At 50.6% G+C, this 23,507-nt stretch overlaps 1 protein-coding gene across 2 annotated transcripts in view; it reads right to left on the bottom strand.

Annotated features, from left to right (window-relative positions):
- Positions 1-675: 675 nt before the first annotated feature.
- The window catches only part of Sin3b (SIN3 transcription regulator family member B), a 36,107-nt gene continuing 13,275 nt past the window's right edge, over positions 676-23,507 (bottom strand). The window contains exons 6-19 of one of the 2 annotated variants that reach the window (XM_021660617.2): positions 20,548-20,667; positions 18,623-18,712; positions 18,324-18,442; positions 16,008-16,215; positions 14,969-15,085; positions 12,334-12,572; positions 10,940-11,123; positions 8,403-8,946; positions 8,060-8,229; positions 4,506-4,679; positions 4,216-4,308; positions 2,137-2,231; positions 1,677-1,881; positions 676-1,574 (exon numbers count right to left, since the gene is read on the bottom strand). In XM_021660617.2, coding sequence (XP_021516292.1) covers positions 1,344-1,574; positions 1,677-1,881; positions 2,137-2,231; positions 4,216-4,308; positions 4,506-4,679; positions 8,060-8,229; positions 8,403-8,946; positions 10,940-11,123; positions 12,334-12,572; positions 14,969-15,085; positions 16,008-16,215; positions 18,324-18,442; positions 18,623-18,712; positions 20,548-20,667 — 2,589 coding nt within the window. In that variant the 3' untranslated portion in view covers positions 676-1,343. Of the gene's footprint in view, positions 1,575-1,676; positions 1,882-2,136; positions 2,232-4,215; positions 4,309-4,505; positions 4,680-8,059; positions 8,230-8,402; positions 8,947-10,939; positions 11,124-12,333; positions 12,573-14,968; positions 15,086-16,007; positions 16,216-18,323; positions 18,443-18,622; positions 18,713-20,140; positions 20,322-20,547; positions 20,668-23,507 lie in introns of those variants that run through there. The other variant, XM_021660618.2, reaches the window with a different exon arrangement.

The raw sequence follows: 23,507 nt of genomic DNA, 5'->3' as shown, positions 1-23,507 counted from the left end.
CCATCCATCCATCCATCCATCCATCCATCCATCCATCTTAGAATTGAATCTGGGGCATCTGTAAGAGCAGACAGTACTACTGAGCCATCTCCCTAGCTCAATATGAGTATCTTCTGTTTTCTTTTCTTTTTTTTCTTTCTAGACAGGTTTTTTGTTTTTTTTTTTTGTTTGTTTGTTTGTTTTTTTGTGTAGCCCTGGCTGTCCTAGAACCCTCTATGTAGACCAGACTGGCCTTGAACTCAGAGAACTGTCTTCCTCTGCCTCCTGAGTGTTGGGTTTAAAGGCATGAACCACCACCCAGGCCCAGCATAATTTTTTAAAAGAAATGTTACAACTTAAAGTAGTTTTATGAGGGAGCCACCGTGCACGTAACTTGGTTTTCTCCATCACGTGTGGCCTGGGGACCAGACTCAGGTTGTCAGTGCTTTTAATCGCTGTACCATCCACAGTCCCAAACTGGTTTGCACCAACACAAGCCAAGTATGGAAAGGAAATGCCTCTACTGGATGCGCAGACAACTGGGGAAGAGTATTTTAGAAGGCACTCCCAGGTCGGGGGAGCTGCTGTCACTTTGGGGAGTTTCTCCCAGAGTGGGCAGCTGAAGCCTCCCGAGCCTCAGCTGTGGGCAAGACCTAACCAGGACTCTTGTAGTAAATGACCGGCAGACCCTGAGGCTTGGCGCCAATATTTAACTTTAATGTGCAAATAAATAGAAAAAGAAAACTACATTTAAAACAGCTGCGAAGGGAGGTCAAGGCTGGAACAGAAATTCCTCAAAACGTTAAGGAGCGGCTCCCCAAAGGCATGCGAGGGTGCCTGGGCTCCCCGCTGGGGAAGGGAGGTCCAGAGGGTCCTGGGCAGCTTCAAGTCCCCATATGCAACGGCCTTCTCAGGAAACTAGGATGTGACCAAGGTGCCCTAGAGAAGCATGCAGCTGGGCAAGCTCAGGAAACTGAGAACAGGTGCTCTCTCTAGAACCTTGGGTTTGGCACGGTGACACAGCCCTACAGAGGATTGCTGTGGGGATGGTGGGTGGTTCACAGGCCCACGGGGATGTTTTGCCCATGGGAAGCTAAGGGAGCTGCTGCTGTGAAAGTCACAACTACTACGGAGAGCAGGAAGGAATAAATATGTGTGCAGACGCATCTCGAACTTGAGCTCTGCGGGAAGAGGACCCCCTTGAAGGGACAGTCCCTGCTGTCACCTGGGGTCTGGTCTGCACTGCCAAGAGCTACAGCTCCTGCTTGAGGTCAAGGTGAGACCCCCGGCTCAGAGTGACACAAACCCTCTTGGGGGCAGGATGCGTGGTGTGTGGGGGTTCACGTGCTGGGGTCTCCAGATGCTCAGGGCGAGGCGGGGCGGCGGCTGTACTGCACACGGTAGCGCGTCACCGGCAGCCCGTGCACATGTGCAGTTTCACAGAGCGTCTTGCAGGGTACCATGTCCTCCTCCTCCTCCCCCATCAGCCAGTCCTGTACCAGCCCCGCAGCTGCCACGGTCACATTGTCCTCCAGCCAGCGGCCATGCCACTCCTCAAAGTGCCGGTGGTGGCGCAGCAGCACCAGGGGCTGCACCTGTGGGGGTGGTGTAAGTGAACTTCTGGGGCTAGGGTATGGGGCTCACATGCTCTGGGTTTTGGGGTGCGGGGCTACAGCGGGTGGGTGTGGCTGCGGCACCTGCTTGGCACGGCAGAGTGTCCCACGGCGGTACATGTAGTCCTCGGAGTTGACGATGAACACCATCTTGTGCGTGCCCAGGCGGAAGCGGCAGTCTACATCACACGCACTCTCCACACCCATGAGCCGCTTCCACGAACTCTTGGCCTCACCACGCATGGCACGCACCTGCTCGCACTGCCAGCGCCGGAACTTCTTCAGGTTCCTGTAGGACAGGGCCTCGGGGAGGGGACTTGCGGGCTCCAGAGGCCCTGGCAATGGTGACGGAGGCCCACGCCCAGCCTGTGCGGTGCCTCATCACCCTACCCTCCATTTCTGGAAGCTTCTCCCAGCAGGGCTTCTGCTCCCCAGAGGTGGGGGAATCCTGGGGGATTGGCCACTCTATCCCCACACCCCATCCTGTGCCATATTTCACTGCACACCAGGCACTGGCAAGCAGCACAAGGGGCCCTGCTCTCACCTCTGCAGGAACACGGGCTTCAGCAGGAAGCCTTCTGTGGGCGAGCTGGACGCACCCTCCGTCCCCACATACTGCTCCACGTATCGAGCCAGGTGCTGGGCACAGAACAAACACCCTATGACTGCCCGAGATAAAGTGGCCTGCCTCTTATTCTGGATCCCAAATCGGAAGCTCTTGAGTTTGTACCCCAACCCCAGAACATAAGGAGACCAGCCAAGGCTGAGGGGCTAATGTGCAGTGCACACAAAACCCAAGACCGACACCTCCAGCAAGGGTTCTCCTGGTGAAAGGAGAGTGCAGCCTGACGATTCTTAGGTCTGGCCCAGCACGTAAGCGAGTCGACAGTAAGTCCAGGCAGCCACACAGTGTCCTTTGGGGGGAGGTATACCTTAGAACAGGGTTTGAGTAAAGAAGGTGGACAGTGTAGAGCATCAAGCCTGAAGTGTGGCTCAGGGATGCAGTTTCTGCCTAGAAGCCACTAGGGAGAAGATGGGGGCTAGTGACAAACCGACAACTCCCCTGTGAAGGACTGGGTAGGTGGCTCAAGGGTAGAGCCTTGCTTAGAGTCTCCTAGAAGAGGGACCCTCATCTGAGGAATTGCCTCCATCAGATTAGCATGTAGTTATCTCTGATGGAGGGCCCATCCCACTGTGGGCACTGCCACCCTATGGCAGGTGGGTTTGAGTTTGTCCCATCCAGTAATCGCCGGTCTGCTTGCCTAGAGCGACTGTGACGTGTGAAAATGTAAGCCAAAACCACTCCTCTCCCTAAGCTGCTTTTGGTCCTGCTGTTCATCACGGCAACAAAGAGCGAACAAACCTTAAGAAAGTCTCCAGACAAACTCCATGAAATGTTCTGTCACCACTTAGGAAGGGAAAAGGTGAGGGTTAAGTGGGCACCACTTATCTTTGAATGTTGCCTACACGGGGAGCGTAGCGGGAGGGGAACAGAGGCTTTGGGGAGGGCGGCTTTGCTGCAGCAAGCAGAAGGTTATGCTGGTCTTCAAGAAGGGTGCACACTGGTACCTTCATGCCTAGACGGTGCTCCCCTACTCCCTCACTCCTGCCTTCCTGTGCTTAGCCAATTCAGCCAAAGAGGAAGGCGTGACTACCCTGGCTCTTGCATTTCCTGCACCTCTTGTCTACAAGTCTGGCTCTCGGAAGAAGGGTGGTGAGTGGTGAGGAGGGGTGTGTGCACATGCCCGTGTGTGTGTGTGTGTGTGTGTGTGTGTGTGTGTGTGTGTGTGTGTGTGTGTGTGCGTGCGCGCACGTGCACTCGCAAGTCTGGTTCTGGACCTCCACGGCCTTGGGACCTGTGTGTGAACTCATTTGCAAATAAGGTCCTTGTACATACAATCAAGGTGAGGCTATGTAGGGTGGTAGTTCTCATTTTTATACTCTACTTAGCAGTACTGGGGATGGATCTTAGGGCCTGTCCCATGCCAGGCAAGGGTTTACCATCTAGCTACAGCCCAGCTGCTTTTTTGTTGTTTTGTTTTTAAGACAGGGTTTGTCTGTGTGGCCCTGGCTGTCCTGAAATTTACTCTGTAGACCACGCTGGCCTTGAACTCAAGAGATCCACCTGCCTCTGCCCCTCTGAGTGCTGGGATTAAAGCCACGACTGCCCCGCTGCCCTAGGCAAAAAAGAAAAGAGAGAGAAAGAAGAAAGAAATAGGGTGCTAGTAAAGTTGTTCCTATCCCCCAGGCTCTTGACAACTAGAATCCCAGGACTGTGCCACCACCTCTAACAGAAGTTAAGTAAGAGACAAGACAGACACAGAATACTCAGAAGCCATGAGGTGCTTCCTAGCACCTCTGAGAGTAGGGACCCCAGGTTTCCAGGATGAGAAGGCATGCTCTATTCCAGCAAAGTCCTGGTCTATGGTCACTTGTCAGACCACAGGTGACTGTGCAGAGTAACAGGCACACAGGGATGCTGGAAGGGGCCAGGAGGACAGAGAACGGACATGAAGGCCAAGGTCCTCAGCAGCTGCTCTGTGTGTGAGCAGAGCTGGGCCACTCTGATGTGTGGTTTGAGTGCAGGTAGGATGGAGGCTGAGGAGAGACACTGTAGACTCACCTGCACCTCCACAGGGTCCTCAGCCTGCGCCTCCTCCGTGTCCAGGAGCTCTATGGTCATGATCACCTGTCCTCTGCGCTGCAGGAACATTACCTGGGGAGATGGCCACAGTCTGAGCTGCCATCACTCACCTCCACCCAATTCCCAGGCCCTGGCAATGCCCTGAAAGATGGAGGAAACTGGCAAATGCTACAGCCACTCCTGGTCCTCAGGTGTGAAGACAGTGCCCTAGCATCCTGCTCCGTGTCCAGCCATCCCCCAGTGGTCTTGGCCACCCTACAAGCTCTCACCTTGAAGCAGTTCTCGTCAGCCATGCAGCGCTCTGCCTTCCACTGGTAGCTGGTCTCCCGAGCAGCTCGGACACAGCGGGAGGACAGGTTCCCACCGGCTGCTCCTCGCTGCTGCTCATTCAAGTACAGCTCCACCACCTTCAGGCACACATCATCGCTCACCAGATGGTGCAGCTGGCAGAGGAGAGAGAGAGCAAGGCCACAGCTGCCACCCCTGACACTGACCACAAGCCCACACAAGAAACAAGTCTGTGACTTGGGAGTGAGGTGGTGGAGATGAAGAGTCGAATATATGATATAAGTAACAATCCTTTTTTTTTGGTTCCTTATAGGCAGCCCAAGCCGGACCAGAAGAGACCAAACCAGACAAGACCAGCAAAACTGTGCCTAGGTATAAGAAGTGTCCAAAAGAGACAAATGTGCCCATTGTGAGCACTGACCTCATGTAAAACTTCCTTCCAAAGTCTGGAGGCAGTCCTTTTACCCATTAAAAAAAAAAAAAAAAAGATTTACCTAATTATTTAATGTATATAAGTGCTCTATCTCTATGTATACCTGCATGACAGAAGAGGACATAAGATCACATTATAGATGGTTGTGAGCCACCATGTGGCTGCTGGGAATTGAATTCAGGTACTCTGGAAAAGCAGCCAAAGCTCATAAAAGCTGAGACACCTCTCCACCCACTTTTACCAATTTTTGTGAAGAACAAAATGCAAAGGTGGCTGGGCATGCTAGGAGGCCTTTAGTGCTGCTGGGCAACCATACACCTCAGGAGTGACTGCACAGATCCTGCCCACCAATCATCTCTAAATGAGGACACATGGAACACTGATCTAGAAGAGCGAGACCCAGACAGAGCTCTGCCTTGAAGCAAACAAGGTGACCATAGAGCTAGCATGGTAGCACTTGGCGAGTTCCTGCCAGAGGCTACAGTAAGGTTCTGGAGCAGCTACAGATGGTGCCCAATCTGTGTCAGGGTGTGTGTGTGTGTGTGTGTGTTTGTGTTCATTCATGGAGGCCAAAGAACAGTGGCCGTCCTGCTCTATCAGTCTCCATCTTATTTCCCTGAGATGGAGGGGTCTCCCACTGGACCTAGAGTCATCCTTATGTCCAGCAAGTCCCAGGCATCCTCCTGTCTATGTCCTCCATACAGTAGGGTACAGGAGTATTTTGGACAGCTTTGTATCAATCTGACACAATCCAGAGTCATTTGAGAGGGAACCTCAGTTGAGAAAAATGCCTGCAAAAGCTCTGGCTACCAGCAAGCCAATAGGACATTTCCTCAGTTAGTGACTAATGGGGCAGGGCCCAGCCCATGGTGGGTGGTACCATCCCTGGGTGGTGCTCCTGAGTTCCGTAAGAAAGTGGCTGAGCAAGTCATGAGGAGCAAGCCAGTAAGCAGCACCCCTCCATGGCCTCTGCATCAGCTCCTCCTCCAGGCTCCTGGTCTATTGAGTTCCTGCCTTCACTGCTTTGGATGAGGAACTGTAACAAAGAACTCTAAGCTAAAACAAACCTTTCTTTGCCGTGTCAGTTTGCTTTGGTCATGGTGTCCCATCACAGCAACAGTAACCCTGACTATGACAAAGAGCATGTTGCCATGACCAACTCCCTACAGGGTGCTAGGGATTTGAACTTGGTTTTTCATACTTGCACAAGGCCATCTCATCACAGTGAGCCATCTCCTCAGCCAGGAGAGGTTTAACCAAGGGCATGATGTGATCCAATTTGCCTTGTGCCAACTCTAAGGCTGCTGTCCCAGGGGCTGTGGCCCTCTACAGTCCCCACTTGGCTGCCCTGACATTGTGTGTGCAGCCCCAGAAGCCCTGTTTCCCCATCACCCACTACTGTGGGAAGAGATAGGAAGGCACACAGACTTACTCCTGAATACATAGGAAGTTGAAATGTTTAAAAAGAAGGATTAGGGGGACCATGACAGCTGCTGGCTGTGATGTACAGGGCAGGGTAGTCTGGATAACAACATGGGCTAAGACAGGTTCTCTGGCTCCCCCTGAGGACAGGACATTCAAACTGTCTCACTGTGGTCACAAGATATCAGACCATGAGCCACTGGGAGAAATGCATCACGGGCTTTAAGTGGGTCCAGCAACCAGAGTCAGGAACAGGATGTGGCCCTACTCACTACTAGAAGGCACCATTGCCCCACAGCAGGTCAGAGCAGATGTGGCTCAGCCACTCAGAGCATAGGCAGGTGGGTCCCTGCAGCATGTGATGGGATGCAGACCAGAGGTCAGAGCTAGCATGCAGCTTGAATCAGAGTTAGGAAGTTCCCACTGAGTGGCCCCTGGAAACCTGGGTACTTTCTTCTTCTTCCACCACCCCCGCCCCCTCGCTAAGTTCTGTGGGGGTTTTTTTTTGTTTTTGTTTTTTGTTTTTTTTTAAGACAAGGTTTTTCTGTGTAGCAGTCCTGCCTGCCCTGGACTCACTCTGTAGACCAGGCTGGCCTGGAACTCACAGAGATCCACCTACCTTTGCCTTTCAAGTGCTGGGATTAAAGGCGTGCACCACCACCACCCGGCCCCTTTTCTTTTTTAATTTATTTACCTTTTTATTTTATGTGCATTGGTGTTTTGCTTGCATATATGTCTATGTAAAAGTGTTAGATCTTGGAGTTATAGACAGTTGTGAGCTGCCATATAGATGCTGAGATCAGAACCTGGGTCCTCTAGAAAAGCAGTCAGTGCCCTTAACTGGCTAAGCCATCTCTCTAACCCCCTGGGTACTTTCTGTATGAACACAAATCCTGGAGGGCCAAGATCCCGAGAAGTAGAGAGTGCTTGCCCAGTATACACAAGGCCCTGGTTTCTATTACCAACACCAACAAGAAAAAAAGTTCTTAGGGCTATAAAGATGCTTGCAGCCAAGCCTGATGAGCTGAGCTGAGCTCCATCCAGTCCCACACAGTGAAAAGAGAACAAGTCCTGCAAGTTGTCCTTGTGTCCATGCACATGTAAGCAGATGAACAAACATATGGAATAAAAAGGTCTCTAGGGCTGAAGAGATGGCTCAGCATTTAAGAGCCAATATCTGCTCTTCCAGAGGTCCTGAGTTCAATTCCCAGCAACGACATGGTGGCTCACAACCATCTATAATGAAATCTGATACCCTCTTCTGGCCTGCAGGAGTACCCAAAGACAGAACACTCATATACATAAATAAATAAATCTTAAAAAATAAAATAAAAAAATAAAAAGAAGGCCTCTAGGCCCTGGAAGGAAACAGTTCTTTCTCTAAAGCATTTCCTGTGGGTGACTGGATGCAGACAACATAGAGGGCATAGCTCTGTGCTGGAACTCTCACTTTGCATGTTGAAACAGCTGGGGTATAGGTATAGTGCTAAATGCTATGTACTATATAAGCACTCTGATGGGGTTAATTCTGTTATGTAAATTTCACCTCCTGGAAACAAAAGGGAAGATTGCTATGCTGATCCGGTGTTGAAAGGACAGTTTCCAAGGTGACAAGTAGTGAGGAGGGAAAAAAGGTAAGGAGAGCTCCCCTGAGCCTGCCCTCCCCATGGCTAACCTCACCTGGCGAGCAATGTTCTGCACCAGCTTGTCCATGGTGAAGCCAATGTAGGCATGGATGGTAAACATCTCTCGGAGAGTATCTTCGTATTGTGTGGGGTCGATGCTTCCTTCCAGCAGGCTCCGCACCATGTCCAAGAAGGCCGGGTAGTACTCTTCCAGCTCCACCTCACCTGGGGGAAGGAAGGTGGCTTCTTGACTCTCCTGCATCCACAATGTACCACCCCACACCATAAGCAGCTGTCAGGACTCCCTGGGGACTCAGTAGGGAGGCCAGGGCCCTAGGTCTAACACCACCCTCCACCAATGGGGCCTGAGGGGACACTAGCTTGGTCTAGGCACTCACTGGGCTGCTTGAGGCGCAGCTCCATGGCTGGGTCTGAGGCCTTCTCACGGCGGCCCTCACACAACAGCTGCTCCCGCTCCTGCTCACGCCGATGTTCCAGGAGCTGCTTCTGTGCCTGCCGATAGATCTTGAGCAGGCGCGCACACAGTGTCTGGTGCAGGCGCAGGAAGAAGTACCAATTGTTGTTGGCGAAGAACAAGCTATAGACATCATCAAGGGCTTTGGGTGGCTCAGGTGGAGCATCCGAGTGGGGCTTTTCATCAGCCGGCTGCCGGCGCTCTGGCTCCACGTTGTCGCGATCACGCTCATCTGAGGAGTCGTCAGACACGCCAGGGCGCTGCTGTGAGAAGAACAGGCTGGGCAAGAAGCGGTGCAGCAGCTGGCGGATAGTGCCCTGGTCCTCTTTCTGGATGGCGGGCTGCCGCTTCACATAGTAGCTGATGAGTGCTGCCGCATCCTCCAGGATCTGCCGGTCCTCGTACACGAAGATGAGGTGCGGCTCACTGGATGGTGCACTTCGGCCCTCAGAGTGCTGCTCCTGGTGCTGCAAAGGGTGGCAGTCAGCAGGCAAGGCCCGCTCATCACCAAGCCCCTCCCCCAGCACAACAACCTCCTCAGAAAGGCAAGTGGAATACACACCCACACACAGGGGTGTTGGGGAGGGAGGTCATTTATCCACCCTTCCTCTCATCTGACAGGGGAAGACAGGTTTACAGCTCCCCTGGTATGGTCCAGCCTGAAGCTTGCCTATGGCTCTCTACCGGGCAAACCAAGGCCTTCTCACTGAAGATGTCAGCACCAGAGGACTGCAATGAAATAAAAGGACCACTGTTCTGGGCTTCCCACTGACCTGGTCATGGAGTAAGGTCTCCCTTGTGTGAGGCTCAGAGTGGACCAGGAGCCTACAACCATCCAACACTCTTAAAACTCAGCTCCACTGCACAAGGCCCGGACTGTGCTCAGGTCCCCTTCCTCCATCCCATGAAAACAGTTTATAACCTGCCTGGTTCCCCACTCAGCCAACAAGAGCACAGGCCCTACCCCAGGCTTTGAAAGCTGGCCTAAGGTAGTCCAGTGTCTTTGGGCCAGGCTCCCTTCTGCTGTGCACAGGGCCTTTGAGCATACTGGCTACTCTCTGTCCAGGTGTACCTCTTTCCCATACACTGCTCCTTAGTGTTGATCTGCATAATGACCTTCCCAAACTCAAAGGTAACCACTACTTTTCTCTCCTGCACCCCAAGGTGCTGTCTCTGCACTCAGCCCCTCCCTGGGTGGCTCTACTCCATGCACTGTCTTTATACAGGGCTAAGTGTCTTATCAGCTCTCAGTGGTTAGTGCACAGTGAGCAAACACCATCTCAGGCAAGACCCAGTTTGCCAGGAGGCTTCTCATCAGAGGTCACACTGCCTTACTGAAGGCCAGAAACTCAATCAGTACTCAATCCTGGGCTTCAGGCCACAGTGCCTATGTGTGAATGTGCATGTATGTATGTGTATATGAATGTGTGTATGTATGCATGTATGTGTGTGCGTGTACAGCGTGTGTATATGAATGTGTGTATGTATGTATGTATGTATGTCAACTTGACACAGGTAAGTGTCATCTGGAAAGAGGAACCAAGGTACCTCCATGGAGTGACTGCCTGCACCAGACTGGCCCATGGGGTACATTCTTAACTCCTGCCTGGAGTCCCTGCCCTGATGAAGAGCCTGAGGAGAAATAAACCCTTTCCTTCTCAAGCTGCCTTTGGTCATGGTGTTTCAGAGCATGAAAGCAAATTAGGACAGTGTTAGAGTTTGGATATGTGTTCCCAAAGCACTTAGTCCTACTTGGTAGGGCCAAACACTTTAGGTAACTGGACCATGAGGGCTCATGAAGGACCTAAGGGTGGCAGATGGGACCTGACTGTGGTGGTGAGTACTGGGGTTGTGCCTATGAAGGGTGTCATACCCATAACCCTCCTGAGACCAGTGGCTTCCTCTTTCTTTACCATGATGTTTCTACCTTGCTAAAGGTCTAAACCAACAGAAGAGCCTCACAACTACAGGCTGAGATTTCCAAACTCATGATGAGCCAACACCTATTGGTTTCTCTCACATGCTTATCACAGGACTGGAGACTGATTTATGAATATACAGACACCTCAAAAATATTTTCTTTCCATGTGAAAGAAAATTCTTACCTCAATCTAGAACCCAGGCCTCGAATCAGACAAGTGCTTTAGCCCATGCTACCACATCTGCCCTCAAAGGTCCCACTACCTGGGCCAGAGAGATTGTTCAGGGGTAGAGAGTGCATAGGGCCTGAGCTGGGTTTCCAGGTGCTCCCAGCGCTAAGGGATAGCTCTGACCTCTCCCTCTGACCTGTGAGTGACTTACATACAAACAAGATCAGTCTGTACAGCAGAAAGAAAAGCCCAGAGCAAACTCCAGCAAGCAGGAATCATTCACACCTCAGTTTCCCCACTGGTAAGGCAGGGGTTGTATGGCTCTGTCGGCTGGGGTACGAGTTGGTGGTCCCTGCCCAGCTTGCCTCACCTCATCATAGACACTTTCAATCTCATTGAGCAGGCTCTTGGAGCGCAGTGCCTTGGTGTCATTCTGCTTGAAGTTCACGGCCTGGTGGTCCAGAGACTTGAGGTATGCTTTCTCATACTGCTCGCGCCAGATCTTGTTGAAGCCCTGCTGGGCCTCCCGCCATTCCTCTTCCTTGGCCTTCAGCCTGTGGAGAAAGGGGCTCAGCGCCTGATGCCCCAGCAAAGGGCCCACTTTCCTCCCAGCAAGCACACTGATCTGCATGGCACAGAGGCTGAGGCAGGAGGAGAATGTCCAGTTCTAGGCTGGTCTGGGTTACGGGGAAAAACCCCCATCTCAAAAAACAACAAAAAAAGAACCCGGCATGGTGGTGTAGGAATGTCTCCCAGCAGTCTAGGTTAGAAGGCTAGCCTTAGATACATGGTAAGTCCAAGACCAGCCTAGGCTACGTAAGACTCTACCACCAAAACAACCAAACAATCAACCAAAACACAACAACCCTACACAAAGGGAAAGGGAGGAGGGGGCAGTGTTCCTACACAGCCAACGTGGCGACTTAAAAAGTTTTTATTTGGGGTTGGGGATTTAACTCAGTGGTAGAGAACATGCCTAGCAAGTGTAAGATCCTGGGTTCGGCCCTGGACTCTGGAAAAAAAAAAAAAGTTTTTATTTATTATTTTTGTGCATGTGTGTCTTCTCTGCATGAGTGTATGTGTACCACATGCATGCCTTGTGCCTCTGCTTCAGGTGCTATGAGCCACCATATGGGTGCTGCACAGGGTCTGCTAGAAGACCAGCAGTGCTCCTAACTGCTGAGCCAGCTCTCCACAGTGACTGGTTTTAGGGTCTCCACATGGTGTCTTCTCCCAGACACCATGCCGGCATGCAGCTCAGTCACTAACTACTGAGCAGCACAGCTTAAACCTGTGGGCTAGCACAGGGCTCCAGGCGTGTTAGCCGACACTGAGTTAGGGAGGCTCCTATTTAACAGTCACAGTCCACCCTTCACACGCACGACTCTGCAGGCCTAAGTGGGAATGCTGAGGAGAAAACTACACCTGTACTGGACACACTAACCAGGTACTGCCACAGGTGCTCTACAGCACCCAGAGGTGATAGACAGGCGTGGACCAGGTGTGCGTGTGGACTTTAGGTAAGTACTGACTCAAACTCTAGAATGGTCTGCAGGGCCCCAGAACTCCCTGCAAGCTGAGACTGCACATCCACACCTGGAGACAGATGTGTCCACAGTGAAGTGTCCAGGAGCCTGGCTGTCAACTCTGCTCAGGACTAGAGTGAGGAGAGGTCAGCTGTGGGACAGCACCTGCCTATAGTCTTAGGGTCCTATCTGACCTGCAATGCCCCAGGTCAGATAGGGAAGTGGAAGGAGAGAACACCTTTTCAGAACGACAGGCACAGCGGTGACGGGGTTCCTCTTGAGGCTCTCGATGACCTCTGGGGCCTTGTCGCCGTAGATACGGTGGATGGCACGGCGCTGGATCACCTCTGATGTGCCACCCAGGCAGTCATCCAAACGGAGCTTCTCCTGGTCCTCGGGTGCCATCCTCGACAACTTCTTCTGCACACTCTCCAGCACTCGGATAGTGGCCAGGTTGGTCTCCAGGACAACATCCAGCTGCAGGGAGCAGACAGGCATGATCAGAACTGGGAACTCGGGGCTCCAAGGATGATCCCCAATGAGGTCTGTGAAGCTGATCATGGTGGTATGGTGGGTTGTTAGGAGCTGTTGACAGAGCCTGTAAATGTAGGTGCCTACCACAGCACAGCTGTGTGGGAGGGGCAGAGCTCCAGTGACAGCAGTGAACATACCACTACTGGGGCGCTTAGCACAGGTGGTACATGCTGGGTCATCATTTGTGCATCTGTACTTTATATTCACTTGGTTTTATTTTTTTTTCCCCTGTATAGCCCCGACTGACCTGGAACTGAGTCTGTAGACCAGACTGGCCTCGACCTCAGATCTGCCTGCCTCTGCCTCCTCGGTGCTGGAATTAAATGTGTACACCACCACTGCTTGGCTGGCTTTCTTAAGATTTATTCCATTTTTAATTTTGTGTCTACATGTAAGTCTATGTGTGTGTATGTGCAAGTGAGTATAATACCCCTGGAGGCCAGAAAATGGTGCTAGATTCCCTAGAGTTGGCATTTGGAGGTTGTAAGCTCCCCAAAGTAGGTCCTGGGAACTGAGCCAAGTTCTCTGCAAGAACAGCCAGAACTCTTAAGTGCTGAATCCTTTCCCCAGCCCCTTGTTTACTCATTCATCTTTCTGAGACAGGACTTTGTATCACAGCTCGGGCCAGCAGGGAACTTAAGCCTTCGCCTGCCATGTGCTTGGATGATGGGCATGAGCCACCACACACAGTGCATCTATATATCCTGAAACAACAGAGCAATAGAGGGTGGAACAAATGGAGTTATAGGCTGAGGCACTATCAGGGCAAGTGTGGCTACTGATTATTACAACAGCAGAGAGATCAGGCAGCCTGTGTGGCTCACCAGTAACAGAATCACACAATACAACAAACACAAACACACACGTGCACACTCTGCTACAGTATGATCACAAGGCCCTCCCAAACCCACACCAAAGTTTATTGGTTGGTGTAGCAGTATTAATGGGAGGCTGCACTGCTAAGCTCAGGTCCATGACTCAAGCACACGGGAGGCAGAAGCAGGGCATCTGTGTGTTCTCAAACAGAATATAGGACCCGAAGAGGTGCTCCAGCCACAGAGTGTCTTCATGGGTGGGTGGCACTGGCTAGGAAGGGGGGCTATAAGCCACAACCAGCCTCCTTTGTGCTCCTTCCACCTGGGATACCATAGGTAGGCTTTGCCAAGAAGTATGGTACCTTTGAGTTACACTTCCCAGCGCCTGCTAGACTCCTATTCATGTAAACTGCCCTCTCCATGGGACTCTGTAACAGCAGAAGTTGGACACACACACACACGCACACACACACACACAAACACACACACACACACACACACAAACACACACACGCACACACACATGCACACGCATGCAAGCAAGGGAACCAGAAGTAGGAAGTGTACACTTGGAAGGCTGAGGCAGGAGAACAACAAGTTCCACACCAGCCTGGGTTACAAAGAGAGATGCTTGAAAAAGAAAACCAAGGGCTGAAGAGCTAGCTAGGTGGTTAAGAGCTCTGGCTGCCCTTCCAGAGGACTGGGGTTTAATTCCCAGCACCCACACAGTAGCTTGTAACTGTCCTTAACTCCAGTTCCAGGGAATCCAAAGCCCTTTTCCAGCCTCAATGGGCACCAGACACACATGCAGGCAACACCCATACATATAAAATAAAAATTAATAAATCTTAATAAGAAAAGAAAAAAAAAAGACATGCAGACATTTGCTCACAAAAGGGGAGACAGGATGAGATGAAGATGGTTTATCTGTCTGTCCCCAGGAGGAACACTTGGTGGGGTCTGAAGAACTCAATTATAACCTCAATAAAAATAAAACTAACTAAGCCAGGCAATGGTGGCACACACCTTTAATCCCAACACTTGGGAAGCAGAGGCACATAGATCTCAGAGTTCGAGGTCAGCCTGGTCTACAATATAGTTGAGTTTTAGGACTATCAGGGCTACACAGAGAAACCCTGTCTCAAAAAGCCAAATAAAAATAAAAATAAGGGTCTGAAGAGATGGCTCAGAGGTTAAGAGTACTGGCTGTTCTTCCAAGGTCCAGAGTTCAATTCCCAACAACCACAGGGTGGCTTTACAACCACCTATAATGAGATCTGGTGCCCTTTTCTGGCATGCAGGTGTACATGCAAGCAGAACACTGTATGAAGAATAAACCTAACACTAACTAATTTTTAGGTTAACTAACCCACTGTCCTTAGTGGAAGAAAGGGCGGCAGGGGTTGGGGGTGCTGTGCTGCTGGCTCAGAGCTAGCAGGGGAAAGAGACTGAAGGAACTGGGCTATAGTAGGAAGGCACTGGCTGGGAGGACAGAGGGTAGCAGACAGGCAGCCAGGGGTGTACCTCAAATCTCTCGTCCTCACAGCGATGCAGCTGTTCCTCGTAAGGCGTCTTCTTGGAGCTGACAAAGGTAGAGTCTTCAGACCAGGATGGGAAGGAGACCCACGTGTCATTCAGTACCTGGACCAGAGAAGCAGGTTTCACTAAGTCCTGAGGATGTGAGCAGCCACCCTAAGATCAAAGGCAGTTACATCCCACCACTCTGTGAACTAACTTAGCTGTTCCTAAGACGGGTCCATGGTGTGGTGTAGAGCACACGGCAGTGTCTCAGGGCCCAATGCACATCTGCACAGAGGGTCTGATACCCAGAGTATTGATACTCTGTCTCGAATAATCAACTTTACCTTTGTCCTGAGGAAGTAAGCACAGGTGGTTGTCCACAAATGAGCATGGCTGTGTGCTAACAAAGCCTTACTGACATGTGCAGGCAGTGGGCCACATTTGCTGTGCAGTACTTAGCAGACTCTCGGGCTATAAATCTCTGGCCCTCAGTGGAACTCCTGAGTTCCCTCTTAAGAGACTGCCCACAAACCTGAAAAGGTGTCCAAGAGTCACAGTGAACACACATATGGTGTTCTAGCTAGCTTGATCTCAATCTGATACAAGCTAGAGTCATTTGGGAAGAGGGAACTTCAATTCCCTCTAGATTGGCCTGTGGGTGGTTCTGTCCCTGGGCAGGTGGTCCTGGGTTCTAAAAGAAAGCAGGCTGAGCATAGCATGAGAAGCAAGCCAGACAGTAAACAACACCTCTCCATGGCCTCTGCATCAGCTCTTGCCCTCAGGCTCCTGCCCTGACTTGCTTGGATGATGGAATAAATCCTTTTCTCCCCATGGCCATGGTGTTTCATCACCATGAGAAACCTTCACTAAGATACTTGGGAACAGGGCAGAACCAGGCAGTGATAAAGTTGACCAAGTCCCCCCACCAGTATGAGCTCTAAGCATGGCCAACCAACAGGGCATGAAGCTCAAGGGGCCTCTGATGACACCCCTCAGGTATAAGATGTCATCAAGAAGTCCGGATCTGGCCCATGGATGCTACCTCTTTGCAGATGGCAGTCCTTCCACTGCACTTGGGCTGCTGGTAGGTCTTGGGAAGTGCCCGATAGCTGGATCCAATTCGCTTACAAGACGCATAGTCAATTTCTCTGCTTATGCCATCTCCAGAGCGGTCACTCAAAGGTGGAGCAAAGGAGAGCTCTTTCACTCCCAGGAAGGACTTGAACTGTGCAAAGAGTTCTGGAAATTTCCTTCAAAGACAGACAGAAACTGTAAGTAAACACTGGGCCTTTTAAGAATGATCTGGTCATGACAATGCCTCGTAAATATGGAAACTCAAAGATGGTCTGAATCAGAGTTCAGTGTTAGGAACGAGAGGAGGGTTCTCTCCCAGCACTAACCACGTTCCCTCAGGCAGACCTTACCAGCTGATTAAGCCACAGCCACAAAGCACACTGTGAATTATCTCTGTGAGTTCCACTGCATTCATTTTCTGTCTCTTAACATAAAAAAAAGAAAAGAGGAGACTGGAGAGATGGCTCAGCAGCTAAGAGCACTGGATGCTCTTCTAAAGGACCTGAGTTCAATTCCCAGCATCCATATGGCAGCTCACAACTGTCTGTAGCTCCAGTTCCAGAGAATCTGATACCCTCACACAGACATACATGCAGGCAAAACACCAGTGAATATAAAATAAAAAATTAATTAAACAAACAAACAAAAAAAGAAACAAGGCCAGGTGTAGTGGCACACACTAGGGAGACAGAGGCAGACTGATCTGAGTTCGAGGTCAGCCTGGTCTATACTGTGAGTTCCAGGATAGCCAGGGCCACATAGAGAGACTCTGTTTCAAAATAACAAACAAATACACAAACAAACCCTCAAGTGTCCCAACAGCCCTGCGACCAGCCACTCAGCTGTTCACAGCTGTCCAAGCCACAGTCTGGATGTTCTAGGCTAGATGTGACCTCATTTAGGATATTCAAAACACAAATAAGACACCAGCCTTGATTCCAAGCTCTGACATCAGCCCTTTCTAGTTGCTGGCTATACCTAGCCCTGGGCAGAGCACTCTTGCCCCTCGCTAGGCCACAGGCATCAGAATCCCCGAATCCTGTGCTGGAATGGCCCTCGATCTAGGCCAGGTACCCCACACATTGCAGCCAATCTGCCCATGGACTAGTTTCTGTAAATAAAGCTTGATTGGCACACAGTCCTGCCACACACTTGCTTGCTTCCGTCCATGGCTGCTCTACAGGGCAGAACAAAAAGCAGCTGTGTCCACCAGGACTGTCTTCCTGGGTGAAGTAGCCCTCCCTCACGAGGGGGTCCTCCCCACAAAGGACCCTGTGGATTCATTCTCAAAAGTCAGAATGAAAGTAAGATGTGGGGCTTGACAGATGGCTCAGTGGTTAAGAGCTCTATCTGTTCTTCCGGAAGTCCTAAGTTCAATTCCCAGCAACCACATGATGGCTCACAACTATCTATACCCTCTACTGCCCTCTTCTGGCATGCAGATGTACAGAGAGAGAGAGAGAGAGAGAGAGAGAGGATGGATGGATGTTAATGGGACACTTTTATAGCAACTGACATCCAATGCCATCTCAATTCCTGTTAATCTGTGTTCTGTGTATTTATTTTACTGTTGCAGGGAAGGTACAAGTGATGTGGAGATCAGCAGGAGAGCAACTTGGGGAATATACAGAACACACACGCAAAAACTTGAAAAACATGAAAAAGAAAATATCATTAAAGAGGAATGTGCAGATGAACACATCAGAGATACGGGCTGCGCTGTTGTACTACAGGAGGGCTGCCAAGAAGCTGCCTTTGATGCCACTGCAAGAAGATGAATTGTGTACCACCAGTCCCCAAATACATCTATAACTTGTCAAGGTCCAGGTCAAATGTCTACCCAATGGTTATAGCTCTCACACCGTCACAAAGTCGGAGTCATAGCCTGCGCCATCGGAAGTCAAGGACACCGTCCACACACAGTGTACAGGGTCACTGGGGAGCCAGGGCCTGTCAGTTCCTATGATCACCTAGCACTAGGGACCCTGCTTTCCTCACATCATTTTTTTTTCAGATGTGAGTCTACCAGCAGTAACTGGGCAATAATTTTAATAAAGAGAACCCACAGGTGGGTAAAAGTGTGTACTGCCAATCCTGACAACCTGAGTTAGGGAGAGGACCCACCTAAGAACCTGCCTTTGGCCTCCACCTAGGCACACATAGGAAATAAACCAGTGTTTAAGAGGAATGAATCACACAAATACACTTCATGGCTCATTCCCTCTGGGTCTGGGTGGGACAGGAAGAATGACAGGAGGAGGCCTGGGAGCCAGAAGCCACTCACCCTAAGAAAGGACTGACGAGCTGCAGCAGCTCAGAGCCAGACACCAGCTCCTGATTGAAGAGCGCGATGCAGCGCAGGAAGTTCTCGTACACCTCCTGGCTCTTCAGCACCCTGCGGACCTGTGGGAGGAAGGATAGCTGGGTGCAAGGAACACCTGCAAAAGGTGTGCGCACTGGGCACTTTAGAAGCCGCATAGGTATGTGCTGGGGGCAGGGGCAAGGGAGCATGTGTATGACCTGGAACCATCAGGGCTGGCAGTGGCCCCGCTTCTGGACTCCCTTATAGAAGGCCTCGCTCACCTTGTCAAAGAAGGAGAACTCCTGCAGCGTTCCGTACTTCCCCACAGCAGCGATGGACAGGTCTTTGGTGCCTCGGAGCTTCATCTTCTTCTGTAGAGAGAAACCCTCGGCTTAATGGTGGGTCCCCACCAAAGGACTGGGGTACACGGAACCCAAGGAAGCTTCAGATGCAGTCAGCAAGGCCCTGTCTCTAGTACTCTGGGTGATGTCTGGCCACCCAGCATCAGGGTACTGCTTCCTCCCTGGCCCTGTGTGATATGGGCACCCCAACTCAGGACCTGAGGAAAGGCAAAGCCCACAGCAGCACCCTGTCAGATCTGGGGATTGAACCTGGTGCTGAGCACACATTTAAGGCTGTGGAAATTCGATCTGGGCCAAGGGGATGTACAGTAACGGTCCAAGCTCCACAAGGGAAAGGGGAAGACATGGGGCTTCCACATGATGGACAGCTGCCAGGGAAACGAACCCAGGGCCTCATGTGTGCGTTAAGTACTGGGGAAATAGAACCCAGGCCTCACAGTGGTGGGCAGATGCTTAAAAGGGAAATGGAACCAAGCCACGCTGAATGGCCTATAGAAATGGAACCTGAAGTCTTCATACAAGCTGGGAGCCACTGACTGGGAAAATGGAACCCAGGGCTTTGGGCAGCTTAGAAGACACTGGGAGAACCCAGACCATCACACACTCCAAGAATACTTGAGGAAATAGAACTTAGAGCCTTGCACATGCTTAATAGCCATGGGCTGGGAAAATGGAAGCCAGGGCCTCAAGCATGCTCAGAAGACATTAGTTTGGACTATCATAGCCAGGCCCTCGTGCAGGGCTGATTGACACCGACTGGAGAAAGGGTGGGCAAGCATGGAGGAAACAACCTGGGAGCTTCGGGTGTGCTCAAGGAAACCCTGGGCCAGGGGCATGCTCAGTAGACATTAGTGATACATCCTGCTGTGACTCAGGTTCTAGGGATGAACTCAGGTACCAGAGAGAGCAATGTGCCTTTGAACCACTCCATAGTCCTTACTCCAGACTTGGGGACACAGAAACTGTGGCTTCTGCCTGTCCTGTGGGCCAGACAATTAATAGGAGGCAGGGAGGGGCAGCCTCAGGAGGTCTAAGGCTGTGTGCAAACAGACAGTTGACTCTAAACTGGACTTATGGGCAGGGGCCATGACTTTGTAAGTAAACCTGCCTGTCAAATATGTCTGATGAACACGTTCCCATATATTTCCATATGAGCCCTGAAGTTCTCTCATCTCCAAGGTGTGTCACATTCATACACATACAAACAAACGAATAAACCAGGCTTGGACCTGCATTTGACTCAGGCTCATAACATGAAGCACACTGCTGTATACCCAACTCTTTGGAGCTGGGTAGGATGAAAAAGATGAACATGGTAGGAGACCCAAGTGCAGCTTGAAAGGGTTCCACTTGCCAGTCCAGGGCAGTTTGGGTGTCAAGATACCAGTAATAGTAATGAATTGTGACTTGAGGTTGACACTGCTCCACATAACTAAATAAACAGAAATGCCAAAAAACTTTATTACTATAGAAAGTCAACTGGAAAACACACAGTGACAGAACTAGAAATCCACCATCACGGGGTGATGAGCGGGACAGGAACTGTTGCCAGCCACCTTCACTCCTCAGTTGTGCAGTAACCAAACCATACAACTGCACATTTCAATTGCAGCCCCACCTACGAAAGAGTCAGGACAGTGAAAAGGAGATCAACAGCAAGCCTCACCCTTCCTTCCAACTCCCCCTTCCTCCTCACAAGCTCAGGTCAAGAGAGCAGGGGAAGAAATACTAGGTCAGCAGACATCTTTTCCTAGCAGACTAGGCTCTGGCCTCGGGCTCCCCTGCTGCTTGGCCCTCCACATCACTCCCGTCATGTGCAGTTAGAACCACACATGGAGTTTTACCTTGGCTGGTGCAGACACAGGGCGCAAGAGTGAGGGCCGAGAGCGCTTCTTGCTGTGTTCCAGACTCTTCTCCTCACTCTTCTGCACACTGTTCATCTCACACGGCCCATTGCCTGTGAACTAAGGACATAAACAGGAGGTGGTCAGATGGAGAAAGGCAGATGGCCCACCTGTGTACATGCAGTAGATTCTGGTTTGGCCTAGAGCCTTGTTAGGCATTGTGTGTCACATGCAAGGGTCTCTGCACTGAGAACATAGACTGAAGTTGGTCCTCTTTTCTGGGGCAGACACTGAGTGCACAGGCCACAGGTGAATGTTGCACAGGGCTGGAAAAGGCTCCCTGTCACCTCTAAGGAGCCAGAGTCTCAGCAGGAAGACAACTGAGTGTGCCTGGTAGGCTCGACACAAAGCATTCTACATAGGGGGTGGGCAACAGTATACAGCCCCAACAGCAAGAGGAAGTAGCTCACATCATCCAGGTCACTGGTGGGGTCTTCAAAACCAGGTTTCAAGGGGTTTTTTTTGCCATGAATGATAGACATGTCATGAGAGAGCCCTTGCTCTGTGCTGTGTCACAAGGAAGGATGGCTGGAACAGGGTTTAACCAACAGGACAGGGATGCTACTACTCCGAAGCTAAGGAGGTCAGAGACTCTCTAATACCCTGAATGAGTATCAGCATCCACTACTCCCATTTCACATGGGATCTAGATCCCACGTGAAGGAGGTGCTACCTGCCCAGACTGTGGGCAAGATGCAGTCATGGTGTACCGATGGCAGCAAAATGCTTTGCAGACTGGCTCTGTGCTGCTGCCACGGCAGGCATGTGCAATGCACAAAGCAAAAAGAAAAAGGCAAAACCAAGAAAAAAACCACACCTGCAGAATCAGCAGGTAGCCATTTGTTAACATGTCACACAGGGAAAGTGCTAGACTGCACACACAGCAACACCCTGAAGCACTGGGTTAAGGGATCATCTCTGGAGGAGAAACTACTCTGTAAGGGGAAGAAATTTTTACAACACTTAAAGCCTACCCTTCAGCCGCAAATAAGACAGATCCCCTAAACCCAACAGCCAGGCATGACAGCACATGGTTGTTATCTTAGCCCTCAGGAGACTGAGGCAGGAGAAGAACCAATTGCAATCGGTGTAAGCTACACAGCAAGAGCCTGTCTCGAAAATAAATAGCTCAGTCAGTCCATCAAAACTGTCCCAGGAACCTCAAGTAGAAAAAGTGCTGTTCCCAGGGAGCTCTTCACTGAAACTATTTTTCAGATCCAAACAGATCCAAACTCCCAGTTGTGAAGAGGCAGGTCAGGGCTGTGAGCACAACAGAGCGGCATGGGCCCTTGGGGTGAGCTGATGCTTAGCACGCAGCCTAGCTTCAGGGACCCAGCACTGCTGTCCCTGACACTGCGCATACATCCCCTCCACATTAGCTGTTTAATGGTTTTTGTTTTGTGCTGTTTTTTTTTTTTTTGGTCTAGACAGGCCCCAAATCAGGGCTGGGTTGGCCAACTATTCACACAAGGCCTACCACCAATGGCTACAGTCATTCATTCTATAAATGAGGTTTTAATGGTTTGCAGGCAGCCCATTCACTCTGTGAAGTTTTAATGATAGCCAAACCTATTCACTCTGTAAAAAGCCCACCGAATAAAGTTTTACTGACATACAGCCATGCCCATTCACTTTGCAAAGTTTTCCTGGCCCACAGCCCACAGGCTGTGCTCATGTGCCTGACCTCATGTGTCAGATGAGGCTACCAATTTTCAAGTCACTAGAACAGGGCTGATTCTCCAATGCACGGGAACACTTGGATCCGGCTGGTATTCAACAGACAGGTTTAGTAAAGATGATGCCGATTTATTCCTGGCTTAAAATGAAGACTGCAAAGGTCTATAACAGTATGATGTGTGTCCAACAGCTTATGAGATAACTAGTCCCTCTGCAGCTTGTCCCATGATGTATGAATAAACATTATGTAGTTTTCTAAATTAAAAAAAGAATATTTATTTCTGTAGCCTCCATGGATGTCTGTGCACCGTGTGCATGAAGTGGCAGTGGAGGCCAAACAGGGTGTTGGATCCCCTGGGACTGAAGTTACAGAGGTCCTCTTGTGGGTGCTGTGAGCTGAACTTGGATCCTCTGGAAGAACAGTATCATGAGTTAATATTAAACCATTTCCAAAACAACTTTATTTAAACTAAGTAATTTAGCCAAGTCAAAAACTCCTAAGTGGCTTTATGAACGTCTGGAATTTCTATATTGTTACTGTAATTATTTTAAACAGTACAAACTTAAATGCACAGGACAGCTTTCTCACACTGTGCTTGACGGCTGTTCACATACTCTGCTGTGTTAGGGGCTGGGGCACTGTGGAACTTCAGTCATGGCAGTGACTAAAGAGGAAATATTAGGGAAGAAAGCTGGCCTCTCCTGAGAGTTCTATGAATGCTGTGACTGCTGCTGGGTCAGGAAAGGTTTTTTTTGTTTGTTTGTTTTCCAAGACAGGGTTTCTCTATGTAGCCCTGACTGTCCTGGAACTAGTTCTGTAGCAGGCTAGCCTCAAACTCACAGAGATGCACCTGCTACTGCCTCCCAAGCAGAAGCTGTTTATTTATTTGTGATTGTTACTATTGCCCTCTTGGCCTCTGGGTTCCCAGGCACGCTCCTTCTTTCTTCATTTGCTTCCCCCCCCCTCCCCCCCGGTCATGTTCAGTGGTCACATCATTTTTCTTTTCATTTCATTTGGTGACCACTCCCTAGGATCTGACAGATTTATTGTAGATACGAGGAAGAGCATAGCCAGGGGCATCTGGAAGGGTCCAGGCTGACCTGGGCCGTGAAGAGGGGAGGGCACAACCAGGAAAGATCCAGGAGTGGAGCCAAGCAGAAGCTAAGAGCCTGCATAGCTAAAATCACTAAGTTATGCAGGGATCAGGCTGGGGAAGTGAAGT

The sequence above is a fragment of the Meriones unguiculatus genome, chromosome 7, assembly GCF_030254825.1.
Source record: "Meriones unguiculatus strain TT.TT164.6M chromosome 7, Bangor_MerUng_6.1, whole genome shotgun sequence".
Lineage (NCBI taxonomy): Eukaryota > Metazoa > Chordata > Mammalia > Rodentia > Muridae > Meriones > Meriones unguiculatus.
This window is presented reverse-complemented; position numbering and strand designations above follow the sequence as displayed.